Source organism: Dipodomys ordii, unplaced genomic scaffold (genome assembly GCF_000151885.1).
Source record: "Dipodomys ordii isolate 6190 unplaced genomic scaffold, Dord_2.0 Scaffold89, whole genome shotgun sequence".
NCBI lineage: Eukaryota > Metazoa > Chordata > Mammalia > Rodentia > Heteromyidae > Dipodomys > Dipodomys ordii.
In genome coordinates, this window is record NW_012267305.1 from 1,383,341 (window position 1) to 1,409,778 (window position 26,438).

The following is a 26,438-nucleotide window of genomic DNA, read 5'->3' on the forward strand; positions in this document are numbered from 1 at the left end:
AATAGACACATGAAGAAATGCTCAACCTCCCTAGCCATAAAAGAAATGCAAATCAAAACAACATTGAGATACCACCTCACCCCAGTTAGAATGACACATTAATTTCTTATCTATTGTAAAGATCCTAGATTCTTCCAAAATGCCATTCCATTGAAATGACAGGAACAAACATGGATGAGTCTGAGTATTAAAGTACTAAAATGGTCACACAGACAAATTCTCAGAACACTTCCATTAAATGTTTCTATATTTCATTATGAACTGAGTGTCTTCAAGGGCTGGGGTTCTGGGTATAATAGGACATGATTTCTGCCCATAAACAGCCCAAGACTAGTGAAATACTACACAGAAATACACCATTATATAATAGCCTAACAAATGCTACAATAACTATATAACCACAGTGATAAACCTCAGAAAACCAACACCTGAACTGGGCAGGAAAGAAGGTAGGGGGAGAGAGATGTGGAAGGAAGGAGGTGGTAAACAAGTTGTTAGAAGTTAATTTGGTTGTATTCAAGAGTGCCATGAGGATAAGAAGTCATGAGGCCCAGAGAAGTGGATCAGGAAGTGTTTTTATTGGCTACTAAGGCATTATTAGTATCCTGTCTTTAAAAGATAAGAAACTTTATGAACAAGAAACAAAATGATGTATTGTGTGCTTCACAGGCCACAATTTTATGTGTAAAAGTAAAATGGATATCAACTATAGTATAAATGGTGGGCAGGAACAAATAGAAGTTTATAATTATACAGTTCCTATCCCATACAAGAAGCAGTGTTAAATCACTTGGGAAGTAGACTGTGATAAGTTAAAGATGGAAGGCAATCAGTAAATGATCAAAAAGAATTATAGCTACTATGCACAAAGAGAAGATACAATAAAATCTTAAAAAAGTATTCAATCCGGAAGGGATAATAGGGGAAAAACAAAGGAGGGGTAACAATGCTAGATAGGAAATGTACTCATTACCTTACTCATGTAACTGTAACCCCTCTGTACAGTATCTTTACAATAAAAATATTTTAAAAAGTATTCAATCAAAAACAATAAACAAAAAAGGATAAAGAGAACAATGGATGAAGAAGATAAGGAGAAAACAAATAACAAAATGGTGAATTTTAACTTAATTATACTAATATTTCTGTAACATATTAATGGTCTAAACAATGAAAAGGCAAAAATTGTCAGATTAAAAATGAAAGTAATACTTCAACTATATGTGTCTCAAAAGACACCTACTTTAAATATAAAGACACAAACAGTTTGAAATTGAAAGAATGAGAATAGATCTAACACTAATTTTAAAAGCCATTGTAGACATCTGTAATATCAACAGAAAAAGTAGATTTCAGAGTAGACTATTTCCAGAAATAAATAAGCCATTTCATATTAATAATCATATTAATTCATCTGAAAGAACAAAACAATTCTAATCATTTATGTACCTAGTAACAAAACTTCAAAATAGAGGGAGCAAAATGGATAATTATAGTCAAAGGTTTCCATGCCCCTCTCAGTAATGTACAGAACTGGAAAATGAGTTCTTACACAGAAAACTTGACCAATACTATCAACAAACTTTAACTATCTCATATTTACAAAATAATCTAATCAATAACAGCAGAACATACACTGTTTTTAATTATACACAACATTTTAAAAGATGATATTATGGGCCATAAGAAAAATCTAGATAGAGATTGAAAAATTGATAGAGATACTATATATATATTTAATAAAGCATGTGGTTGAACAGATAGAATGAAATTGGAAATCGATTATATAAGCAAATTAGAAACACGTGTGAAACAAACAATCTACTCCTCTAAGCAACCCAAGGGTCAAGGAAAAAGTCAGAAAGAGAACCCAAAAGCACTTTGAACCAAGTGACAATGAAACACAAAATCCTAATTGACTAAATGTTACTAAAGCAGTAAATGGGAGGAAAATTTTGCTGCCTAGAGAAAGAAGGTCTCAAATCAAGACTAGAAGTCACAAGAAACAAGAGAAAGAAGAGGGAATTCAACACAAAATAAGCAAATATAGAAAAAATAAATGTTAGAAAAGAAATAAAATAGAAAACAAAATAATGAAGGTTATTTGAGATGAGATGATCAGTGAAATAAACATTTAGCTTGATTAATGGGGGTTAAGTAAAGAAGAAGACACTTATAATTACAAAAATAAGAAAGATGATGTCACTACACATTAAACTGATATTAAAGGAATAATTAAGGGGATATGATAAATGACCTTGACAACAATTTTACAAGTTGGATTAAATGGACAAAATATTAGGAACATACAAACTAGTAAAACTTACTTGAGGAGAAAAAGACAACCTAAATTATCTGGTAGCTACTAAACACACTAAAGTTGTAAAATTTTCCACTAGGAAAATTCAAAGTCCAGGTAGCCCCACTGGTAATCTCTATAACCTATTTAAGCAAGAAATAAATTCTCTCAGAAAATGGAGGAATAATTTCTGATTCATTCTATGAGATCAATATTACTCTGATACCAAAATCTGGCAAAGCTATTACAAAACCATAGACCAATACAAGTGCAGATGGCAACACTTCTAACACTTTTTAAAATAACCCCAACAAAAACCAAGATTTGTCACATGAAGAAATGAACCACACACACACACACACACACACACACACACACACACACACACACACATATATCAAGTAGAGTTTATCCTGGGAATACAAGTGTGACTAAACACTCAAAATTAATTTATGGGAAGTAGCATTGTGGCTCAAAGTGGTAGAGTGTTAGCCTTGAGCAGAAAAGCTCAGGGATAGCACCCAGGTCATGAGTTCAAGCCCTATGACCAACTAAAAAAAATTAATTTATATAATCTCTTATATTACAGTCTAAAAAAGAAAAATCATCTTCTGTTAATGGATATAATATTGCATTTGACAAAAATCTAACACAAATCTCTTTTTAAAAAATAGCTGAGAAAGCAAGGAATAAGAGGATACTTAATATGATAATGGATATACACACACACAAAAACCAAATGTAACATTATGTTTACTGGTGCCCACTATTAGAAACAAGAAAATAATGTTTGCTCTCATCACTTCTTAACACTATATTGCTGGTTTGAGCAAGTGTAATAAAGCAAGAAGAGATAAAAGGCATTCTTATTCTAAAGGAAGAACGAGAATGCTCATACATTGCTAGTTGGAATGTATATATTAATATAACCACTTTGGAAAACAACTTAGCAATTTTTTACAAAGTTGAATGTATACTAACATATGACCCAGTTTTTCCATTCCTTAGGCAGTTATACAAAAGAAAACACAAATCTATGCAAAGACTTGGACCTACAGCCACGCATGCTGGCTCAAGAGTGTAATCTCCAGCTACTCAGAAAGAAGCAATAGGAGGATGGCCATTTGAGGCTAACCCTGGTGAAAAAGTGAGATTCTATCTGAAAACACAGGCCAGTCCAGGTGTTGGTGACTCACTCCTATAATCCTAGCAACTCAGGAGGCTGAGATCTGAGGATTGTGGTTTAAAGCCAGACTAGACAGAAAGGTCCTCAAGAATCTATTTTCAATTAACCAGCAAAATGCCTGACTGGAGGTGTGGCTCAAGTAGTAGAGTGCTAGCCATGAACAAAAAAGCCAACCAAGAGTACAAGGCCCTGAAGTCAAGACCCAGTGTTACACACACACACACACACACACACACACACACACACACACACACACACCCATATACACATGCTGGGTAAGGTAGGGGTTGGTAGAAAGAGAACCAGGTGTAGTACAAGCCTGTAATCCCAGCTACTTAGAAGGCAAAGGTAGAGGTCCAGGGCTGGCCCCAGGCAAAACTAAAGCAAAAAGGGCTGAAGTATGGCTCAAGTGGTAGAGTACTTGCCTAGCAAACATAGAGCAGGGAGTTCAAATCCCAGGATTACCAAAAAAGAAAAAAAATCCATCTGGGATATAAATGTGCATAGCAGCTTTGTTTTATAATTACCAAATAGAACCAACTGAAATACTCACCAACAGCTGAATGGAGAAGCAAACTGTCACAAAAACACACAACTAAATACAATAATATTGAACCAATACAACAATAAAAATGTATGACTGTTAGCCCTCACAACAATATAGATGAAAATCAAAATAATTATCTGATTGGAAGAAACGAGGCAAAAAACGCATATATTCTACAATTTCTATAAAACAATAGAAAATAGAATTTAGCGTGTAATGTTTGGGAATGCATGGAAACGAACAGGAACAGTGATTACCAAGGGATCTAAGAGAACTTCTGGGGAGTGATAGATATGTTTACTACCTTAACTGTGATGATGGTTTCCCAGGTGTATCCTGAATGGAAACTCTTCAGTCTTACAAAGACAAACTGAAATAATATTTCATAGGGAGTACTTTAAAATGACCTAATTGAATACTTTGCCTCCAGGAACATATTTTATTTCAAAGTCAGGGTTAATTTACTTACCCTTTGGAAGCCACTGGAGGAATTGAAAATGCTTACATCGCTTAAGGATGTGCAGATGTCTTTAACATTTTCAACAACTGGGACAGGAGTGGTACAAGTGGGAGGCTCCAGCTCCCAGAGCAAAAGAGAAGCAAACAGGAGAGAAAGAGAAGCAGGAGCACAGCTGACCCACCAACAGCCTTCTCTTCCTGTTAAGACAACCATGAGCCTGCAGCACAAGTTTTGTTCAACATTCCCTGACATACAAAGGAACCAATCACCTAGAGCATCTCTAATCACTTCTAAGTAGACTCTGCCTCACTGGGAAATACCAAAATAAAGTGAAAAACACCTTTTTCACATTGGACACTTAAATCTGTGTAGCTGACTTCTCAAGAAACTGCAGTGGCCTAACATAACCAGCTCTGTGTTTTAAACCAGCCATTCAGAAGGCAGCACAGTACAGGGCTGGAAGAATATCCAAAGGAACAGAGAGGCCAGAGGACCACCTTGAGAGAATCAAGTCCCAGAAACCAAGGAAAAAAAGGATTTCAGAACTCATAATGGACAATAAAGAATGGTAAAGTCCATCCCACAGACTGGGATAGATAGTCGGAGAGAGTAGTTATTTTTGAAGCTCTGGGAAGAAAGCCCAGACATTCAAATGTTCTTCGTACGAGATAACCATACTCTGAGACTGACCATGCATCTTTGGGAGAGCAAATGAAGAAAAAACAAATTGGCTAACCCAAACAAGTGATGAGGTGAAAGGGGGTACCCAGCTGCCCTTCCTATCCACCAGCTACCTCTTGAATTGTCTGCCAATCCACATGACAGGATAAGGAATCTCTTACTCCGTTATGATCCAGGATGGCAACACAGGCCTATAATTCTGGGAATCTTCTAAGTCACGAAAAGTTCTTCACCAGATCCTCAAAATCATAATTAAAATAAGATATAGGTCTTCTACCAATACATTTTGCTTATAGTAGTGAACTGGCGTTAGGCCGTGTCTAATCAGCTCTCAGTTTATGAGGAACAGGCCCCTTGCCTACTTGTGAAGGCCATCTAACACTCAACAGAAGCTTCTGGGGTCCTCTACGATTCTGCCATCTTTTAAGGTCAAGATGACACAAATAAGAATGAAAAGAGCTCATTAGTCCCACAATTAAATTGGTCAGGAAGATCTCCAACACATGCGTCACCTGTGCTCCTACATAAAATGCTATTTGGTTTTCTATATCTCTATAAGTATTAAACTTACCAATGGCCTTAATTGATTCTCCTGGAAAAAGTGGAGCTTCTTCCATCTGTGCCAGCTTATTTCCATCCCTTAGAGCCTGGCAAGAAACCAAAGAAGAGAAAATCTCACTTTCTATCTATGTATCTGAGAAGAATCGTGGGGTTCTGTGTTCTTTCTATAAGGCTACAGAAGCGTGCAAAATGTATGCTCCCCACCAAAAAAAAAAAAAAGACAATTTCAAAGCTCAGCATCACAGGACATCATGCTCCGTATTCTAGCAAATTGTTACAACATATTTACATTTCACAGTTAGAAAGCATTAATACAAAAATGGCTTGACATGACAAATACATACTGTATAACTACACAAACAGCTATTATAAGGTGCTTCAAGAATTTGGAAATAAGATCAGAAAAAGGTTACCTTCTGAGCATGAAACTAACACAAATAAAAACATTAGATGTAGGTACCTGGCTGATTGTAAAAATGACCCAGCCTATGAGAACATTTGGGAAACCTCAAAATTAAAATAACTGGAGAATGGTCTTGTGACAATTGGTGTCCCAGCTATATGTGTGTGCATAAGCACAAAGTTCAAAATGTCAAATTCTCCAAGATCTAAAATGTTCTGAGTGCCAACATGATGCCACAAGTGGAAAATTCCACGTCTGAGTTCATGAGACAGGTCATAAAGTGCATGCACATTATAAGACTGCATAAAATCTCCTTCCAGCTGTGTATATAAAGAAGGTGTCTAAGAAACACAAATTTTATGTTTAGAGTTGGGTCCCAACCCTAAGGCATCTCATTATGTATGTGGTAAGTACTTCAAAAAAAATCTAGAAAAAAAATTCAAAAACTAAAACATTCCGGTCCCAAGCATTTTGAGCTATTCAACATTTACTCCTGTCTCTTCTATGAAGAAGCGTCTGTTCATAAGGCATCTCCCATGCCAACTCTTTTTTGCACTAATTTCATAGTCACCAAGAAAACTGCTAATGAATTACTAGGTTTCCTGGCTGCATTGATGCTAGGAGACATTTCTATGACCAGACTAGTACTCTGGACCAGGAGCTAGTTTCTTGCTGGCCTTCTTAGTGTCAGATGACTCAGAAGAGGTCAGAAAATAGTGCTCTTAAATTACAAAGTTAGGAACTGGAACCTAAATTTGGAGTCTTTTCCAAGGTATTCTGTGAGACGCTATCAAGGAAATGAGCCAATTTCTCTTTGGCAAGTCTGCCATAATGTATCACAACAAGAATAAGGTGACCAAAACCCTAGAAATGTTTTATAGCGCATTAATTTCCCAAAAAATGTAAATAGGTCTTTAAAGTCTGAGAAATCCTGGGTTAAACAAAAGAAAAGCTGTATTTGTTTTAGTGAGACAAGTCTTTAGTTTGTTAATGTACACACAGCCCGCAAGAGGGCGCTGAAGTACAATGTATTTTTCATACCTATGTGCTCAGGGACTGCTTTTTCCAGGGAATACCTGTTAACACCAAGAGGTCTCTAGTGTTCAGTAGAAAACAGGATGGACAATACTAAGTTTTGGCATAATGTTGTAAAGCAAAATGTTTGAAAATAGGTGTCTTTTACAATTCTAAATTATTGAAAATTCAAAATAATATTAATTTTTTAGTTATAAAAATATTCCAATACATTTTATTAAAGGACAATTTAGAAACACTGTGCTTAGTAGTTTCATTACGTTTTATAAAGAAAATGCCTGAATACAAACAGCAAATTCAATGGTAACTGTCACTGGGAGGACAGAAAACAATGTAATCCATCCTCTCCGTATCAAGAAATGAATGGTTAAAGTAATACACATTAGTAGGATTTGTTACCTTCAAAGACTTTATTCAATTTGAATTTTTAGAACAGACTCATTAAGATAGTTTTCAGCCAAAATTCTAAGGGAATTAACATATAAATGGGATCATGTTGAAACCATTTGTATGTGTGTATGTGTGTGTGTGCACGTGCATGTGTGTATATAAGGGAGTCAGGGGGTACTAGGGATCAAACCCAGGACCTTGCACATGCTAAACACATGCTCTACCACTGAGCTATAACCCAAAGACTTTAATTTAAACTTGAGTTTTCACTTGCTACTTACTATCTCCATTTCACAATGATTTCTATTACATTATTTGTTGTTGTTGCTATCGGGTATCAAACTCAGGGCTTAGGCACACTGAATAAATGGTCTGTCTATAACTAACCTACAAATGTCCAGTCCCATTTGTAGATTCTTTTGTGCTGATCCTGGGGCTTGAATTCAGGGCCTAGGCACTGCCCCTAAGATATCTGGCTCAAGGCTAGTACTCTAGCACTTGAGTCACAGCTCCACTCCTGGATTTTTTGGTAGTTAACTGAAAATAAGAGTCTCACAGATTTTCCTGCCCAGGCTAGCTCTGAACTGAGATCTTCATATCTCAGCCTCCTGAGTAGCTAGGATTATTGTGAGCTGCAGGTGTCCAGCTTGTAGATTTATTTTTATACTCCTATCTGATTTGGAAATTACCTTGTATATAGTAAATAAGGTAGCAGGCATATTTTAAATGTCTGATTTTACACCTATGAAAGATAACCAATCTTAAAAAAAGGCTTAATTTGAAAGTCTTCTTTATTATCAGAACTAGTAACTAATATTATAGCATAGTTGCAAAGTGAAACAGCTACTTTAATCAGTGCTAGAATTGTAAATTACTTCAAATGCTACATTTTAAAGCTTATTTTAATGACCAAATATTATATACTATATAGGCTTAAATTCTTTAAATGATATTTAAAAATAAAAAATAAATGGGGTATTGGTTATTTTGAAATGTAGTTATGAAAACAAGCTGTTATTAAAAAAAAACAGAATTTGAAAGGCTTCGGACAGATGATTCTTGTTCAGCCTTTACATTTTAAAGTATTCAACCCAGAACTGGCTAAATAGAATGTTGTAAGGAACAGTCATGATGGTGAGTACTCCAAGAATGAATACAGTTCTCAAGATAGAGGCTAAGGATGCAACAGTTATCTTCTCTTCCCACAGCGATGGTCAAGTATGCCTGAAAATGCCTACGCACTTATATGAGGCATGAATAGATTGGTGAACTATAGTGAGATAAAGTCCTCACTTAGTGACTATTAAATCTGGGACGTGTTTTGAACCATGAGAATAAAAGAATGATCACACTGCTTCTGATTTCCTCATAGGAGTACAATGGTAAAAGGAACACATTTAGCTTTAGCATAGAAATTGAGGAGAGCAGCTGAAAGGCTCAGTTTTTTGGTAAGTATAGTAGATTCCCTTTATGAAGCTGGTGTTAGGAGATGGGACTCACATTTGTGCTGCAACTACCAGGTTGCACAGGACATGATTTGACCCTTGATTTATCCAACCTATGCACAGCACAATCAAAGGATGGAATAAACTTGATCTCATAAGCACACCCATTCTTCTTGGTGCCCTTGCCCAGCCAAGGAATCCCCTCTGATGACCTATCTCATGCTTCTGAGATCCTGAAGATTCAGTTGAGGTCTATGGCTCCCTGGCTGTCCTTTAGATCTCCTGTCCACTGAGATGACCATGGCCTCTCCACTACTTCGGTTCTTGACCTAAATCTAAGCTTCCACGTGGACAGTGGAGGTAACAGGTGCATGCTCAAAGTAATGTTTTTCAAACTGAGCTCTTGAAAGTGCTTCTGAGGCCACCAAAGGAGGGTGTGGTGAGAGATAAGGACTAAAGCACAGCAGAGCACTTAGGCATCCTATGAGCTATTCTTCTAGTGTCTCAGACATCAAGTTTTTACTTCAGCAGCACAAAGAGCTCTACTGCTTTGAGACACCACAGGAATCTGGGGGTAATGAGCAAAGGCTAAGCACTCAAGAATCAGAATGATTATATGCTGATAAACAAATACAAATATACATTCTCATTTCCCAAATACTTTCTTATGTACCCAGGTACCATGCTTGGCAGGGACCATGCAAATCTGAATAAAGGAAAGGCCATCCCCTTAAGATGCACCTTTGGCATAATATGTCTGCTTCCCTTGGGTCACTTGAGTATCCAACATTGGGAGAGGGTCACTAACCACATCAATAACCCTATCTTGGGAAACTGAGAGGCAAATAAACACATTTCTAGTTGACAAAATGTTGGATAAACCAATTTTTGGCAAATAATGTCATAATGGAATCTACTAAATTTAGATAGGAGAGCACTACTATAAGTGGTAGAAGCATTTGGAAAGCTTTGCTTATCATCTAGAAAACTAGTATGAAATGGCTTCTAGATACACGATCTGTAGCTACAAACAGATGAACACGTAGAACTTGCCACCTGATCAGCTTCAGCTTCAGAAGGGTAGCCATTGTGTTCTTCCTGTATCTCCTGCACAGCACCAGGTGCATGGACAAGAAAAGGCAGAGAAGAGAAAGAAAAACACGTGCAAACAGACAGGTGAAAGGACAGAATTTTTTTTTTAAGAGACAGTAAGCATGTAAAAGTTGACACACCTTTCACAGCTTTGCAACTTACAACATTTGCCCTTTGGAGTTACAGAAATAACATGTAGGCCATCTATAGTACTTTCGGCCTAAAACGGGTATCTATTCTGTATTTGTATTGGAGTAGAAAAAATTTTTAAAAAGCAAACAAACATGTATTTCAAAAGATGTACTGGCTTCTTAAAATCAAACAACACTATAGCATATAGCAAAGAAACAAAATAATGGGCACACCATGGGTTCATAAAAAATAAAACATACCACGAAAACCAGTTAAAGGCCAAAGTCAAGCCAAAATACAAAGCAGTTTATAGACAAGTATGTCAAATACAGTAAGCTTGTGTTCACTAACCCCTCCCCCCACTATATTGGCCAGAGATAAATTTCACTGTACACATGCACATATCACATGCTGGAGATTATATATATGTATATATGTTTGCTTAATTATTTATTACAAATCAAACACTGACTTAAAATTAGTATCACATTAAATATTTCTAACTGGAATATCAACAACATGCTTCAAGGGTCACATATCTTTCAATTTTATCCAATCCCTTTAAAGATATATCACTCCTGATTTCTCCATGAAATCAATTCTTGTTTGAAACTTTCAAAACTGAACTTCAAGTCCAGCAGGTGGTATAAAAACTATGAATATCTAAAGGGAAAGACTATAACCCTTTTCAAAGGTGGCATCCAATTTCTGAGGCTATGAATATGAAACTTTGGGATAGCTGTACTTTAACTTCATAAAACTTTGGTTCCAATAACTATATTTCTTTTAAATAAAAAAGCAATCAATGACAAAGTAGCAAAGCTTTAAAAGAGTTTACTATTTCTCACCTTTTGCTTTTGTTATTAAAGTACAATAATACTTAACATATTTTATACTCATTCAGAACACTGAATTTAGTGCATCTTTTAAAGCAATGTGATTTTAAGTGTGTCCAGCTGTTTTTAATTTCCATATTACAAATACAAAGAAAACAAAGAAAATCATTATTTGACTAAAATTTTAAAACAGAAACGAATGAATTAAAAAAAATACCATAAAGTACTTCCAAGTCCATGCAAGAGAAAAGCCAAACACTAATCTTCAACAATGTGAATCAATGAAAGAAAATGATTCCCACAACAAAAGAAAACATGGTCAAAACAATATTTAAAAGGTACACCTAGCAGGGCACTGATGTCTCACACCTGTAGTCCTAATAATAATCTGAGGATTGTGGTTTCCAGCCAGGGTACGGAAGTCCATAAGGCTCTTATATCCAACAAACAAACGAACAAAAAAGTTGGAAGTGGCACTGTGGCTCAAGTGGTAGAGTACTTGCCTCGGGCCAAAAAAAAACCAACTCAGGGACAGTGCCCGGGCCCTGAGTTCAAGCCCTAGGACCCACACAGGACCAAAAAGGGGAGAAAGGGGGAGGAAACCGAGTAACAAGAATTTGGCTTAACCTGATTATTTTGTACTACTTCATTGGCGTCAATAAAATTGAAAAATTTTAACTGACATCGTTAAAGAATACTGTCAAAATTCACACTGTTTTCAGTTAATAGAATTAGGTTAATTTTCAATGTCTGATACTAAGAGTTAAATGCATGCACATTACCAATCTTTGTCTTGCTCTATGAATATTCTGAAATAAAGGGAAGGAAAATTGTGAGGAAAAGATCAGCTATAATTTACTATTGTTGAATTGTTAAAAATATTAACTAGGATTGGCTGGGCTAAATTTTTCTTCAATATAAGCACTTATGCTTTTGGGATTCAACATGCAAACACAAACATGACTGAAAATCTTACTTGGAGAGCATAGAGAGCATATGACCACTTATTTGGTGGTTCAATTCTATCAAATGAATCACACCATGGGCAAGGCTGGAGAAGGCCTGGGTAGGCTTAGACATTTACATAATCCCTGCCAAGAGCCTTCATTTGGTCAGACTTCATGTAGGACAGGGAAAGTCAGTATCGCACACTAGTAACCACGTTAGCAACCTGCCCTCACACACATTGGATTTTACTGCACATAAAAACATCATAACAAACAAAGCATTTGTAGTGAACACTTAAAGCTATGACACAGCAGAGCAAATTGATCTGAGTGACTCATAAGAACCAGTGAGAAGGTAAAGGCCACTAAATAGACTAAGTGTTCCATAAAGCACAGACATACACAAGTAGGAGGCCCATCTGCCAAAAGCCAAATATCCTTACCCTTATATCAGGCCTCCTGAAAACCTGTTAGTTAAAATACAGAACATCATCATCTATTGACCTGTAAAAGATGCCATTAAATTTAACTTCCCATTCCCTAAGAAACATCCCAATCCTCTATATAAGGAGAAGCAAGCCAATCCTAATGTATTTGCCCTTGAATTATCATTTAATATCAAATCAATTCTAACATGTTTGTCTTGTATTTTTTTCAGGAAAGTCTATGACTTGAAGAAATGTATCAACTTTTGGCTAAGACAAGCCACATTATTTTAAAAACCTCTCCTCAGTCAAGTGCTGTTACAAGCTATCATGACCAGGCTGTGTTTTGAAAAGTTCATTTGTGTTTCTGTTTGGAATATGGACTGCATTTTCTACATAGCAATGCTGAAATAAAAAAGGCACTTTTGCTCCCAAACCAAGCCACAAAAACAAATAAAAAATTAAACTGAACCACAGAAATTGTTCATTGGACCCAGAGCACAGTTCAGCTATAGTGTTAAGTAACAGTATCATAAAACTGAGGTAATCATAAAGTTTAACATAATTTATATTGACATTACTCTTTCAATGAATACTTGGGACTCCCTAATTAAACTTCCTGATTTGCTTACCAGACTAGGAGCAAGATGTCTGTTCTAATGGACTTAGACAATGAAGGGAAAGCTCTGGGGAGGAAGTGGTAGTGGCTCATCCCAGAAGGGATGGGAACTCCCCCTCTATTCAACTGGAACCCTGACTTCAGTAACATGATTGCTGCTCCTGAGGCACATGAACCCTAATAGCAGAGGAAACAGCGCACAAACGGATCAAACTCTTGGGGAACACTTTAATGATCTTTGTACCCTAGTCCAAAATCTACGATCACAGCATCTAACCACCGAGTGCTGTTTTTTTTTTAAATACAAAATCAAAAAAGACACTTATCAGAGTTTCTTAATGACTTTATGGTTTTACTCAAGAGGTATGAGATCACATGAATATGAACATACAGACCTCAAAAAATACCAGTGTATCATCTATTAAAATACTCTTTGAAGTCAAAAAGGTCTTCTGAATTACATGGCACTGTACTGCAAAAGAAATTAAGGTCTATAAATTCCTAAACAGACTGTTTAGATTAAGCAGGTTTAATCTGGAAAGGGCTATTTATCTTAATTATTGTGATAGTTTCATGAACACACACATATGTCAAAACTTATCAAATTGTAGGCTTTAAATATGAGGAGTTTATCACTTGTTAGCTATACCTCAAGAAAGCTGACAGAAGCAAATAAAACTGCTACATGTTTATGGTAATTAAAAGCTCAAAAGAGAAAGCCTTCCACCCACAGACAACTATACTTAACTAGACTCAGTTTGTAATTCCTTTGAGAATTTCCTGTCACTATACACATGATTTATCACCTTGACCTCTAGTTTTAAAAAATGAGAAAATAAACTTTCTCAAACTACTTCCTCCCTTTTCCCAGTCTCTGCTGACTGAGTTTATTTTTTAATTCTTCTGTCATTTTCTTTGAGAAACAGCTGCAGAATAAAGTGTTCGAAACTTTTATGTTCAAGCTACTTAACATTTTATACATTTTAACTCATTTTATTCTTGTGAGAACCTGTGAGATTAAATGATTATTGGCCCTATTTTTTTTTTTTTGAGAAAAGCAAGACTTTTTGGTAGAGAACTATCATTTCGACCTTGGCATTGTGATTAGACTTGTGACCTGACAATGTTGTAGGGTCTCTGCACACAAATTAGAAAGAGAAATTCTACTTTGACACTTCGAAAGTACACAGGGAATCTTAACTCTCTTCAAGGCTTGTTGAAGAAACCAACATCAATACTCCTTCCTTCTCCTTGCTTCCCCTTTCCATCTGAAATCTTCTATTCCAACATGCTGGATTGTTTGCACATTTTTTCTGTGACTACAACTTTTAATGCTTTGTCTGAAAAACCACAGTTAACACTGTAATCTAAAGAGCAGCATACTCAATAATATTTTTACAGAAATAAGTCCACTGCAGAACCAAGCAGGACAACGGAGCCTCATCTATGGAACACATAACTCCTTGTCAAGGAGCCTTTGTGGAAGGAGAAAGAAACCTGAAAGTTCAGGGCTGGGAAGGTGGCTCAGTGGTAGAGTGCTTGCCTTGCTTGCCTGAGGCCCTGGGTTCGATTCCTCAGCACCACATAAGGAGAAAAAGCCGGAAGTGGCACTGTGGCTCAAGTGGTAGAGTGCTAGCCTTGAGCTGAAGAGCTGAGGGACAGCGCCCAGGCCCAGAGTTCAGGCCCCACAACTGGACCCCCCTCCCCCCCAAAAAAGAAACCTGAAAGTTTGCAGAAAGAGGGATGATCATCAGGTTTACACTCACATAATTCTTCACCTGCTTTACAGAAATCCTCAGTGCTCTAGGCATGAGAAGAAAGTCCATGGAGGTTTTTCCAAAAATGTCTGTGTTTCTCTCTGCTTCTTTCCTGAAATAAACCCTTTCTGGTACACGAAGAAGTTTTCATTTGGATTTGAATCTTATTTTCATGGACGCCAGAGGACAGAGTAGTATTTTGAAGTCAGGAGGTCTAGGGACACCTAATGTCTGCTTTCAGGCTTCAGTGGATGGGATGACTACAAGGCCCTGGCCAGTTCTAAAATTCTAAGTGTGGAGTTATTTAGGCCTCATTAGAAGATTTCAGAAAATCTCTCCCAAACTGACACTTTAAAAGGCAACATGGAATTGTGGTTAAAAATGCAAGCTTCTGAATCACATCCACACCCTATGGCTTAACTGGCCACAAGGCCTCAGACCAGCCACACACTGAAGTCTTGGTCTTCTCTCTAAACAGGTGATGCACAACGCACCTCCAACACAGCTTGTTGGGAGGGCTACGTCAGTTAGGATCATTCTACCTGGGGTGGGATAAGTAGTTGGTAGATCTCAGCCGCCCCCAACTTGTACCACAATAATCCTTACATACCCGCATCCTTTCCTTATCTCCTATACATGGCAAGAACCTACAAAATGTAATTAATAACAAGAATAATCTAGCCAACAGAACCATGATACTATTCAAGTTGACTCAATATTTACCAACCCATGCCACACTCTAAATGGTTTTTAGTAAATCTAGAAAAGGCAATTGAACTGTGTGTGAAAGTTGTGGTAGGAATACAACTTGCTTCCCCTGTCCCAGCCTCCCTTTATATCCTCCTTGGAAGTTCTCCCAACCTATGCAGAGAGGTGAGGGCTTTATACAGATGGGATTTACATGATAAAGAAACACTTGGAGACTACACCCTTGTCTCACCAGCCTCTGAAGAACTCCCTTGGCTGGGCACCACCCCAAAAGGGGCCACAGTTGTCCAGGGTTGCCTGTGGTTGTGTTTAGCTCTGGGACTGCACAACCAGGCCAGGCCTTGCTCCAAGCCAGCTTGGAAGAATAAATTAAACTGATGCTGTAGTCTAAATCTGTTTGGCTCCTGTTGGTTTTCTGTTTTGTTTTTCCTTTGGTTTTGTTTCATGCTAGGATGGAACAAAGAAGCCCTGTCCATGTTATGCGAATGCTTTAACACTGAGCTATACCCACAACCTATATCTTAGTTCTTAATAAGGTAACAACTGACACCCTTAAACCAGAAACTAAAGTTTTCAAACACACACGGTACTAGTATTATAAATAATAAGCTCACACTATACCACGTACCAAATTAACTGCCTTACAAGGTTTGTCAATCCTCCTAGTAACTTATATGAGCAATGGGAAAGTGAGGCAGTAACAGGTGAGATAATCTGCCCCATACTGTACATCTACCAACAGAATAGGGAATCAAACAAAAGCTGGCTGGCTTCATAAAGCATGCAGGACCCATTCCTCAATTTACCTTCACAAGTTTTTTGCCTCATTGAAGGTGCTGACGGGAACCTAAAATGCTAACTCCCACCAGGTCCTGTTGTACCCCCTCCTTTTTTGTTGACTCGTCTACTTAAGCACTTGACGCTGTCTGACATGTACCATAATTTTCTGTGTCTCTTTGCTTCACTAACTTCAGCCTGGCCCTACCTCTTACATCATGCAAAGGTGTTCACACTGGGTTCCTGCAAGTAGTTTGCTCCTTTTATATATAAAAATGATTGTAATGATACTTTATATTAAATGAGCATTTATGCTCCATACATATATTGCCTTATTTAACATAGTCAATCTTCTTTGCAGATAAACCATGGTTAAGAAATGTGCTAAGTAACTGGGCCTCATAGTAAAAAGTGCTCCAAGACCAATTTTATAATCATTTAGATAATTCAATAATAAAGTTACTAAATCAAATAAATATTATATATATGTTTTGTTTTGTTTTGTTTTTTGGGTCCGGTCGTGGGACCTGAACTCTGGGCCTGGGCACTGTCCCTCAGCTCTTAGGCTCAAGGCTAGCACTCTACCACTTGAGCCACAGCACCACTTCTGGATTTTTTCTTTTTGCTTATGTGGTGCTGAGGAATCGAATCCAGGGCCTCATGAATGCAAGGCAAGCGCTCTACCACTGAGCCACCTTCCAGCCCCGTCAAATAAATATTATATTTTAAATTAATGAATCATCTTTGAGTTCATACATTAGTGCTTCTATTCAAGGAAACATTATAATACTGGAATTAAAACACCAGTGTTTTCTTAGGTATAAAGCCTATATAATTTTTTTTAGTAATCAGATCACTACAAAGAAGCTTTTAAAAAGGCAGTTTTAGCTTGGTACTGGTGGCTCATGCCTGTAATCCTAGCTACTTAGAAGCCTGATATCTGAGGATAGTGGTTCAAAACCAGCCAGACTCTATCCCCAATTAACCTCAGAAAAAGCCACAAGTGGCACTGAGCTCAAGTAGTAGAGCGCTAGCCTTGAGCAAAAGGAGTGTTCAGGCCCAGAGTTCAAGCCCCAGAATGGGGAGGGAAAAAAAGCCAATTTTACTCTGCTAGGAAGTCCAAACTGTTCCATCAGAAGATGGTTCTGGGTAGAGTGAAACTGAACTTTTTTTTTTGGAGCCTCAAACACCAGAAGTGTGTTCACCAGCTAACTTGACCTGAATCAAGGCCAAGGATGGACCAATAAAAATCTCCAGTGGCTAAACAATCTTCCGTATGTACTTTTCAACCAAATCAGCAAAATATAACCCCAGGCTCTGGGAATTTAACCCATACCTGAATCTTCCCTGATCTCCATGGTCAAACCTTGCCAGAAGCAATCAATCAGAATGTCTCTCATAAATAAAGGAGGGAGGATAACAAAAGAGTAAAGTCTTCCAGAAATGTTTTAAAAAGTGAATAAGGATTAAGGGATGTCAGCCTGATTTCCACTTACAAAAGGAATTAGTATATTTATAATTAAACTAGTAGAAGGATAATTGTTGATTTTCCTAAATTCTAACCCTTTGTCAGTATAGTCAATTTTTCTTTAAATAGTCTCTCTAATATATCATGATTTCTTATAAATACTAATCAAAATGTATGTGCATGCAGTTTAGAGCCATTCAGCAGTCTGCAAAGAATTGACTTCTATTTATTTTTATTATTTTTAAGTAGTTGTTCAAAGGGGTCTCAATTTAACAAGTCAGTTTAAAAGTACAATGCATCTTGATCAATGTCATCCCTTCTATCATTCTCCCCCATCTTTTCTAATTCTACCCATACTTTCGAGTTATGTAGTTCCTTGACTTTTTCAAGCTAAGCTTTTAAGATGATTGTAGATTCAGGTACAATTGTGAGAAATCTCTCCTCTGTGCCCTCCAAACCCTTCTCAGTCTGCTGGCATCCATTAATCTGTGTCTGTTTCTGTAATTTTGTCATTTAGAGAACATTATATGCATGAAACTAACCAGTATATGATTTTTTTTCTTTTTTTCTTTTTTGTCGGTCGTGGGGCTTGAACCCTGGGCCTGGGGCGCTGTCCCTCAGCTCTTTAGCTCAAGGCTAGCATTCTACCATTTGAGCCACAACACCACTTCCGGTTTTCTGGTAGATTACTGGAGATAAGAGTCTCAAGGACTTTCCTGCCGGGGCTGTCTTTGAACCACGATCCTCAGCTCTCAGTCTCCTGAGTAGCTAAGATTACAGTCATGAGCCACTGGTGGCCAGCTTCCAGTATATGATCTTTTGATATTAGAATTAAAAAAAATTCCAACTTGCTGAGTGTATCAATATTCCTTTTTTTTTGTTAAGTAATATTCCTTGGCGTGGGTATATCATAGTTAAAAAGATACGGGTTGATTTCAGTTCTCTTTATGATTAAAGTTGGTATGGATATCCACATATACGTTTTTAGGTAAAAAAAAAAATGCCAAGGAGTACAATTGTTGGGACACATAGTAGCTTTATGTTCAGGATTTGTTTGTAAAGAAATTACCAAACTATTTCCTAGAATGACTGAGTCATTTTACATATCCACCAACAATGGAAGGATGAGTGTTTCTTCACACTTTTGTGAGTATTTCATTTATATGCATATCTGCAATCTGTCTATTTCTCTTTGGTGAAATGTCTCTTTGTGTCTTCTGTACATTTTCTAAATGGATGGCTTGGTTTTGCTGTTAGATTTTAAATAATTTTATAGTCTAGATACTAGTCCCCTGCCTGATAAGTTTTCTCTATAGTTGACTTTTCATTATCTTTTGCAGAGTACTTTTTTTCCTTTTATAGACTGTTTTTGGTGTCAAGAATTCTTTGGTCTCAGATCTTGTAAACTTCCTTTTTTCCCTCAATGTTTCATGGTCCCACTTTTTTGTATGTGTCAGTACTGGGATTTCAACTCAGGGCCTTTTGCTTTGGCTTGGCTTTTTCACTTAAGGATGGATGAGGCTCTACCACTTGAGCCACAGATCCACTCCTCAAAAGTAGTCTCTTCACAAAAGCTAGTTGAATAACTGAACTTATGCCTTCCCTCGATTGAATCCTTGTGAGTTGACTATATTTCTGTGGGCCAATTTGTGAGTTTTCTGTTCCGTTTCACTGATTTGTGTATCTATATCCCTGCCCTGGTCTTGATAACTGTATCAATGTGATATACCTTGAAATCATATATTCTGATTCCTCCCACTTGATTCTTTAATCATTTTAACTATGTTAGTTCCTCTCTGCCTTTACATATGAATTTCACAATAATTTTATCTGTATCTACAAAAAATTCCATGTAGGATTTTAATAGGAATTATGCTTCTTCATATATGAATTTGGGTACAAATGACATCTATTTTTGTGCTTGCCAGTCCAGGGGCTTGAATTTAGGACCTGGAAGCTGTCCCTAAGCTTTTGTGCTTGTGCTTAGCGTTCTACCACTTGAGCCACAGCTCTACTTCCAGCTTTTTAGGTGGAGTCTCATGAATTTTCCTGCCTGGGCTGGTTTCGAACCATGAATCTCATATCTCAGCCTCCTGAGTAGCTAGGATTACAGGCATGAGCCACTAGCATCCCACAGAAGTGACATCTTTATTATGCTGAATTTTCCATATACATGAATACATTACATCTCCATTAATTTAGATCATCTTTAATTTCTATATCAACACTTGGTAGTTTTCAGCTTTGCTAGATCGATACCTAAATATGTCATTGTATGGTGCTAATATAAAGGGTATTGTTTTAACTTATTTCCATCTGTTGCTAGTACATAAAAATAAGTTTTTAAAAAAAATCTTATACCTGTTACCTTGCTAAACACACTTATTAGTTCCATGAGGATTTTTTGCTTACTGTGGTTTTTTTTCCTTCCTCATCTTTAACATTCATTCCTTTAACCATTCTTTTAGAGTAAGAAAACTAGTGACAATTTCTCTTCACTGTCCATTTTCTGAAAATGTTCCTGAGCATATTTTTCTACATTAGAGTTTTCTTTCAAAACGTGGCACTTTCTTCCAACATGTTTTTTTGCCATTGGAATTAATTTTCTCCATAGGTAAGCTGTTATATTTCCCTTACTACCATCTGCTTGCTTTTTGCTTATTTTTCAGAAGTCTGACTATGATGTGTCTTGGTATGGATCTTTTGTTTGACTATGATGTGCCTTGATATGGATTTTCTTGTCTGAAATAGACTCAGCTTTGTAAATCTGAAGTTTATGTCTTTATACCAATTTAGGAAGTTTTCAGCCATTTTGTCTTCAGGTTCTTTTTTTACCCCTATTTCCTTTTTCTTCTTTGGAACTTTGACCAAACAAATGTTAGATCTTTTTTTTGGGGGGGGGTCCGGTTGTGGGGCTTGAACTCTGGGCCTGGGTGCTATCCCTCAGCTCTTCAGCTCAAGGCTAGTGCTCTACCACTTGAGCCACAGCACCACTTCGGCTTTTTTCTTTTTGCTTATGTGGTGCTAAGGAATCGAACCCAGGGCCTCAAGCATGCAAGGCAAGCGCTCTACCACTGAGCCACCTTCCCAGCTCTAGATCTTTTATTATAGCTCACAGGCCCCAGAAACTGTTCATTTCTTTCTTTCATTCAGATCTGTTTTTGAGCACACAGGTTCTTTTCTCTGCCCTTTTTATTCTGCTATTGAACTCACCCAATTGAGTTTATTTTCCTATTGTACTTTCTAGTTTAAAAGTTTTCATTTAGGGGTAGAGCGTTAGCCTTGAGCTGAAGAGCTCAGGGACATCACCCAGGCTCAGAGTTCAGGCCCCACGAGTGACCAAAAAAAAAGTTTTCATTTAGTGCTTCCTTATCTCTTATATTTCTTTGCTGAAACTACTATGTGGCTGTTTTTTATTATTTCAAGCATGTTTTAATTGTTTAATAAAGTAAGCATACAAAATTTTTGCACATGATCCTAACATGTCTATCAACTAAGTTGATTCATTTGTCCCACACATACTCTGCCTCTCTCTGTGTTTCTCTGTGTTTGTTTCTCTGTTTGCTTCTGTTTTTCTCTCTCCGTCTCTGTTTTTCTCTCCCTCTCTCTCTCTCTCCCTCTCTTTCTCTCCCTCTCTGTTTCTCTCTCTCCCTTTCTCCCTCTCTCTCTCTCTTTCTCTCTCTGTTTAGTAGTCAGTATTTGCTAGGAATCAAATCTATAGCCTTGTGCATGATAGGCAAGCAGTCTACCACTGAGTTACATCCTCAGTCAGCACTGATTCTCTTTTATCATTCAGTTTGACATCTTGTGCTATGCTAAGTGATTTTCAATTGAAACCTGGGTATTTTAAGCATTATGTCAGAGACTTTAGGTCTTATTTAAACCTTGTGTTTTAGCTGGCTTTCTCTGAAACTGCTCCAGCAGAAGCAAGTACTGCTTCATTACTTAAAGGTAGGTTAGGAAGCCCACACTCATCTTCCATTGATATTAGAAGGTAGAGGAGTCCTTGTTACTTCAGAGCTGGGGCAACAGTTCTCCAACTAAACTCCCATGGAACCCTCTCTATCTGAGAGAAGAAAAGGCACTTCATTACTACTCTCACATGGTAGTCCCTGACACCACAATGTCAAGGCAATAGTAAAAATCCTGTCTGTCCACCAGGCATCCTCTGAAGGGGGTTGCCAGTCTGCGCTGGCAAAAGTGGAATCTAGGTTTCCCAAATGGCTTTGCTGATGGGATAGGTGTGCAGACAGGTTTCCTCGCCCCCACCCCGGCCCCCTGCCAGGGGTCTAGAAAAGAGTAGTGTGTAAAAGTTTTCTTTTTGTGAAGCTTCCCTTTTCGTTGTCCCCTAAGTAGGCCTATTTCCCCATTCCAAACAAAGGAAACTATTGACTGTATTTCATTATAACTTGTTAACTGCATTTTTTTTTTTGTTGGACATCGGCTTTGGGGCCTGGGCGCTGTCCCTTAGCTCTTTTGCTCGAGGTTAGCGCTATATTACCTGAGTCATGCTCCATGTCTGGCTTTTTGGTGGTTAATTGGTGATAAGAATCTCAGGGACTTTCTAGCCTGGGCTGGCTTTAAACCACAATCTTCAGATCTCAATCCTAGCTACTGAGTAGCTAGGATTGCAGGCGTGAGATACCAGCACCTGGCAACTATATTGTTTTATCTAATCTATGAAATATTACATTCAGACAATCTACTTTTTTGCCAGTCTTGGGGCTAGAACTCAGATCCTGGTATTGTCCCTAAGTTTTTCGTTCTCATAGCTATCTCTCTACCACTTGAGGCACAGCCTCTTGAGTAGGTAGGATTACAAGCTTGAGCCACTGACACCAGGAATTGTTCTAATTTTTTCTTTTAACTCGGGGGAGAGAATTGTTTTTTTACTGTTAGTCTAGTAAGGATAAAAATAGGTGAGTTGGTAGTGAGAGAGTAAGAAAAACAAAACAATTTTTGACATTTCCTCTAATAGAAAATTATCTTCATTTTCAGGCTAATCTTCAGGATGATTTGGTATTAAAGCATGCATTTATTAACTTAGTTGGCCTCAATTCAACAATAATAGCTACCTACTCTTTCAACTGGGACAATGTTTGCTAAATACTTGTCATTTCACAATACTACCTTGGCAGGTTTGGCTTGCTGTTTTTGCATACCACTTAGACCAATATTAATATTTGTCTTTCTATTGAGTTAAAATATACACCTTTTGTATACTTTGCCTGCTCTAAGCAATAACATCCATTAAATTACAAGGCTGGTGTGCTAATTTTTCTAATGAACAATAAGAAAATTATATTTCTAGTAAACAATAAAATAATTACATGACTACTGTAGTATGTTCACAGTCATATCATACAAACTCATTTCATATGAAACCCATGATATTCTTGCCACTCTGTGGGTGAAGTGACAACTCCTAGTATAAGTATAGAAAGAAAAAGTAATTGTTTGTCAACATCTATCATGAGTTGCTAATTATTTGGGTTTATAGAAATATACTAGGAAAGCTGGGCACAGGTGGCTCATGCCTGTAATCCTAGCTACTCAGGAGGCTGAGATCTGAGGATCACGGTTCAAAGCCAGCCTGGGCAGGAAAGTCCGTGAGACTCTTATCTCCAATAAACCACCAGAAAACTGGAAGTGGCAGTGTAGCTCAAGTAGTAGAGTGCTCATCTTGAGCTGAAGAGCTGAGAGACAGCGCTCAGGCCCAGAGTTCAGGCCCTATAACCAACAAAAAAAAAATAGAAATGTAGTAAGAATGTTTGGTCCCATAACCAACTTACAAGATAGAAACTTAGGAAGCCTAGGTTTCAGATTTTATTGTGCATAAGAAATATATGAGTCGATTCATTTCTTCCCTTAGAGATTCTTATTCACTAAGTTGGAGGCACTCAAGAAGCTGCATTTGCTGGGAGCTGGTGGCTCATGCCTGTAATCCTAGCTATTCAGGAGGCTGAGATCTGAGGATCGTATTTCAAAGCCAGCCTGGGCAGAAGTTTGTGAGACTCTCATCTCCAAATAAAAACCAGATGTAGCACTGTGGCTCAAAGTGGTAGAGCACTAGCCTTGAGCAAGTGATAGAGCTCAAGGACAGCGCCCAGGCCCTGAGTTCAAGCCCCACAACCAACAAAAAATAAAGAAGCTGAACTTTTTACCGACACCCAGAAGGAGCACTGGTGTGGGAAGACACAAGGGTCACTTTTTGGAAATCAGTGGATGGAGTGGTTAAGGACAAAAATCACTCTAGCTCTTCAATAGGATAATTTGAGTTCAAATTCCAAATTCTAACAAGGCACTTGACCTCTCTTGGCTTTCTTTACCTCACCTACTCAGTGGTGTCTAGAAAGATAGCTACTTCATTGGTTTGTTTTAAGATTTAAGTGAATAATATATCGAGAAGTTTTATAGAACTAAGTTCAATTGTAGGATGTTTGCCTACCATGTACAAGGCACTGGATTCCCCAACACTACAAAAAAATGTGTTATAAAACTATATATGCCAGCTGGGCATTAGTGGCTTATACCTATAACACTAGCTATTGAGGCGGCTGAGGATCAGTTTGAAGCCAATCCAGGCAGACCAATTTGAGAGACACTTAACTTCAATTAACCAGCAAAAACCCAGAAATAGAGGTGTGGCACTAGTAGTAGAGCACTAGCTGAGCAAGTTGAATGAACACAAGCTCCTGAGTTCAAATTGCAGTACTATTAAAATAAAAAAAAACCCAAGTCATAAAGTTAGGGTGATACTGTACATGAAGATGTCTTTCTCAAATATAGAATAACAAAGAAATATATGTTTTTTATTTGCTTGTTTGATAAAAGATCTTGCTATGTAACCTAGGCTACCCTCAAACTCAAGGTGGGTCTTGAACTTAAAATCTTCATGCCTGCCTCAGCCTTGAGTTCTAGGATTGTAGTTAGGCTTTTTTCTTTTCTTTTTTTTTCTTTCTCTTTTTGGTGTGCCAGTATTGGGGTTGAACTCAGGGCTTACACCCTGTCCCTTAGCTTTTGTTTCCGTTCAAGGTTGGTTGGTGGTCTACCACTCCAGCCACATCTTCACTTCTTACTTTTACATGGTTAATTAGAGATAAGCATTTCAAGGACTTTCTTATTTGGGATGGTTTCAAGCTGGGATCCTCAGATCTTAGACTCCTGAATAGCTAGGATTATAGGAATTCATTTCTTCTAATACAATAAAACTTGATTTTTTAAAAAGAGGAAAATTGCTATCTAAGGACCATTTTCCCTCTGAATTATAAAACTAGGGCTATTTATACTAGATGCTGGTAAAATTTCTCTTCTAAATTTTACATTAAGCAACAGCAAACCTTTATCCCCACTCCCAACACATGGCAGTTATGCATCAAGGGACCAAAGGCTCACTTGAATTAAAACCTTTTGCAAAGTTTCTTGGCTATTTAATATACTGAAAATGAATTATTAAATACCCAACTTTGCTTACCTTGTAATCTCTGGATACATTTTCTGATGTCACTGAACCTGAAATCTGACTAGAAATTGTAGCAGCTATAAGCTGTTTACACCATTCAACATGTGACCCTGTAGGACTAAAAGAAATAGTGTGATTAAAAAAGGTTAAAACATAGACCCCAGCACTGAAAAAATGAGTACTGGATAGGGATACATAGACATTTATTAGATGAATAAACTGTTATTAAACTACTTGGTTGTCTTTACATTTACTATAAGAATAGCAATATTGACTGAAAATAGGAAGATTAGGTTCCTGGTTAAGTTTACCTGAACCAAACAAAATTTTCCAGAACAAGTTTATAATCCTATGTGCTAGATAAGCATATTATTTTCTAATACTTACTGAAATTTTACTCTATCACAATTTCATGGAAGAAAGGTTTATTTATGTATGCATTTATGTAGGTATGTATGTATTTATTTATTGCAAGTCCTGGGGTTTGAAGTCAAGGCCTGGGCACTGTTCCTGAACCTCTTTGTGCTTAAGGCTTGTGTTTTACCACCTGAGCCACAGCACCACTTCCAGCTTTTTCTGAGTACTTTCATTGAAGATGAGTCCCAGACTTTTCTGTGTGGGCTGGCTTCAAGCTGTGATCCTTGGATCTCAGGCTCCTGAGTAGCTAGGATTATAGGCATGAGCCACCAGTGCCTGGCTCAAAGAAAGATTCTTGATAGAGTGTGTACAGAAGATGAATTCCAAATGAAATATTTACCTTATAGCATGTGATTTTGAGGCATTCAATTTCTTGTAGGCAGGTTTAAATCTAGGAAATAGTGTACTTTTGGGTAAACAAGAGACAGTTTTCTTGGCAGTACTGAGAATTCAACTCAAGATCTCACACTTGCAAGGCAGTTGCTCCATCCCTCCAGCCACACCCAAAGTCCTGTTACTGTTTTAGTTATTTTCGAGAGGGTTTCACTTGATGCCTGAAGTCAGCTTGGACTGCTAGCCTTCTTTTTGTGCTTCTCTATGCTGCTGGGGATGACAGGCAAGCCACTGTGCCCAGCCATTCACTGATGTGAAGTCTTGTGAATTTTTATACCTGGGCTGACTTCAAACCAAGATTCTCTGCTTTCCATCTCCAAAGTTGCTAGGATTACTAGTTTGAGCTACTAAACCAAAGAGACTCAGTGGAGCAACACTGACTATGATTTTATTGTGAA

At 37.5% G+C, this 26,438-nt stretch overlaps 1 protein-coding gene across 2 annotated transcripts in view; it reads right to left on the minus strand.

Annotated features, from left to right (window-relative positions):
- The window catches only part of Mtmr1 (myotubularin related protein 1), a 58,266-nt gene extending 32,177 nt beyond the window's left edge, over nt 1–26,089 (minus strand). Inside the window, exons 1-4 of one of the 2 annotated variants that reach the window (XM_013025976.1) lie at nt 25,988–26,089; nt 25,243–25,348; nt 12,458–12,481; nt 5,745–5,820 (exon numbers count right to left, since the gene is read on the minus strand). In XM_013025976.1, the coding sequence (XP_012881430.1) occupies nt 5,745–5,790 (46 nt within the window). In that variant the 5' untranslated portion in view covers nt 5,791–5,820; nt 12,458–12,481; nt 25,243–25,348; nt 25,988–26,089. The remainder of the gene's footprint in view (nt 1–5,744; nt 5,821–12,457; nt 12,482–25,242; nt 25,349–25,987) is intronic. The other variant, XM_013025977.1, reaches the window with a different exon arrangement.
- Between the last annotated feature and the right edge of the window lie 349 nt (nt 26,090–26,438).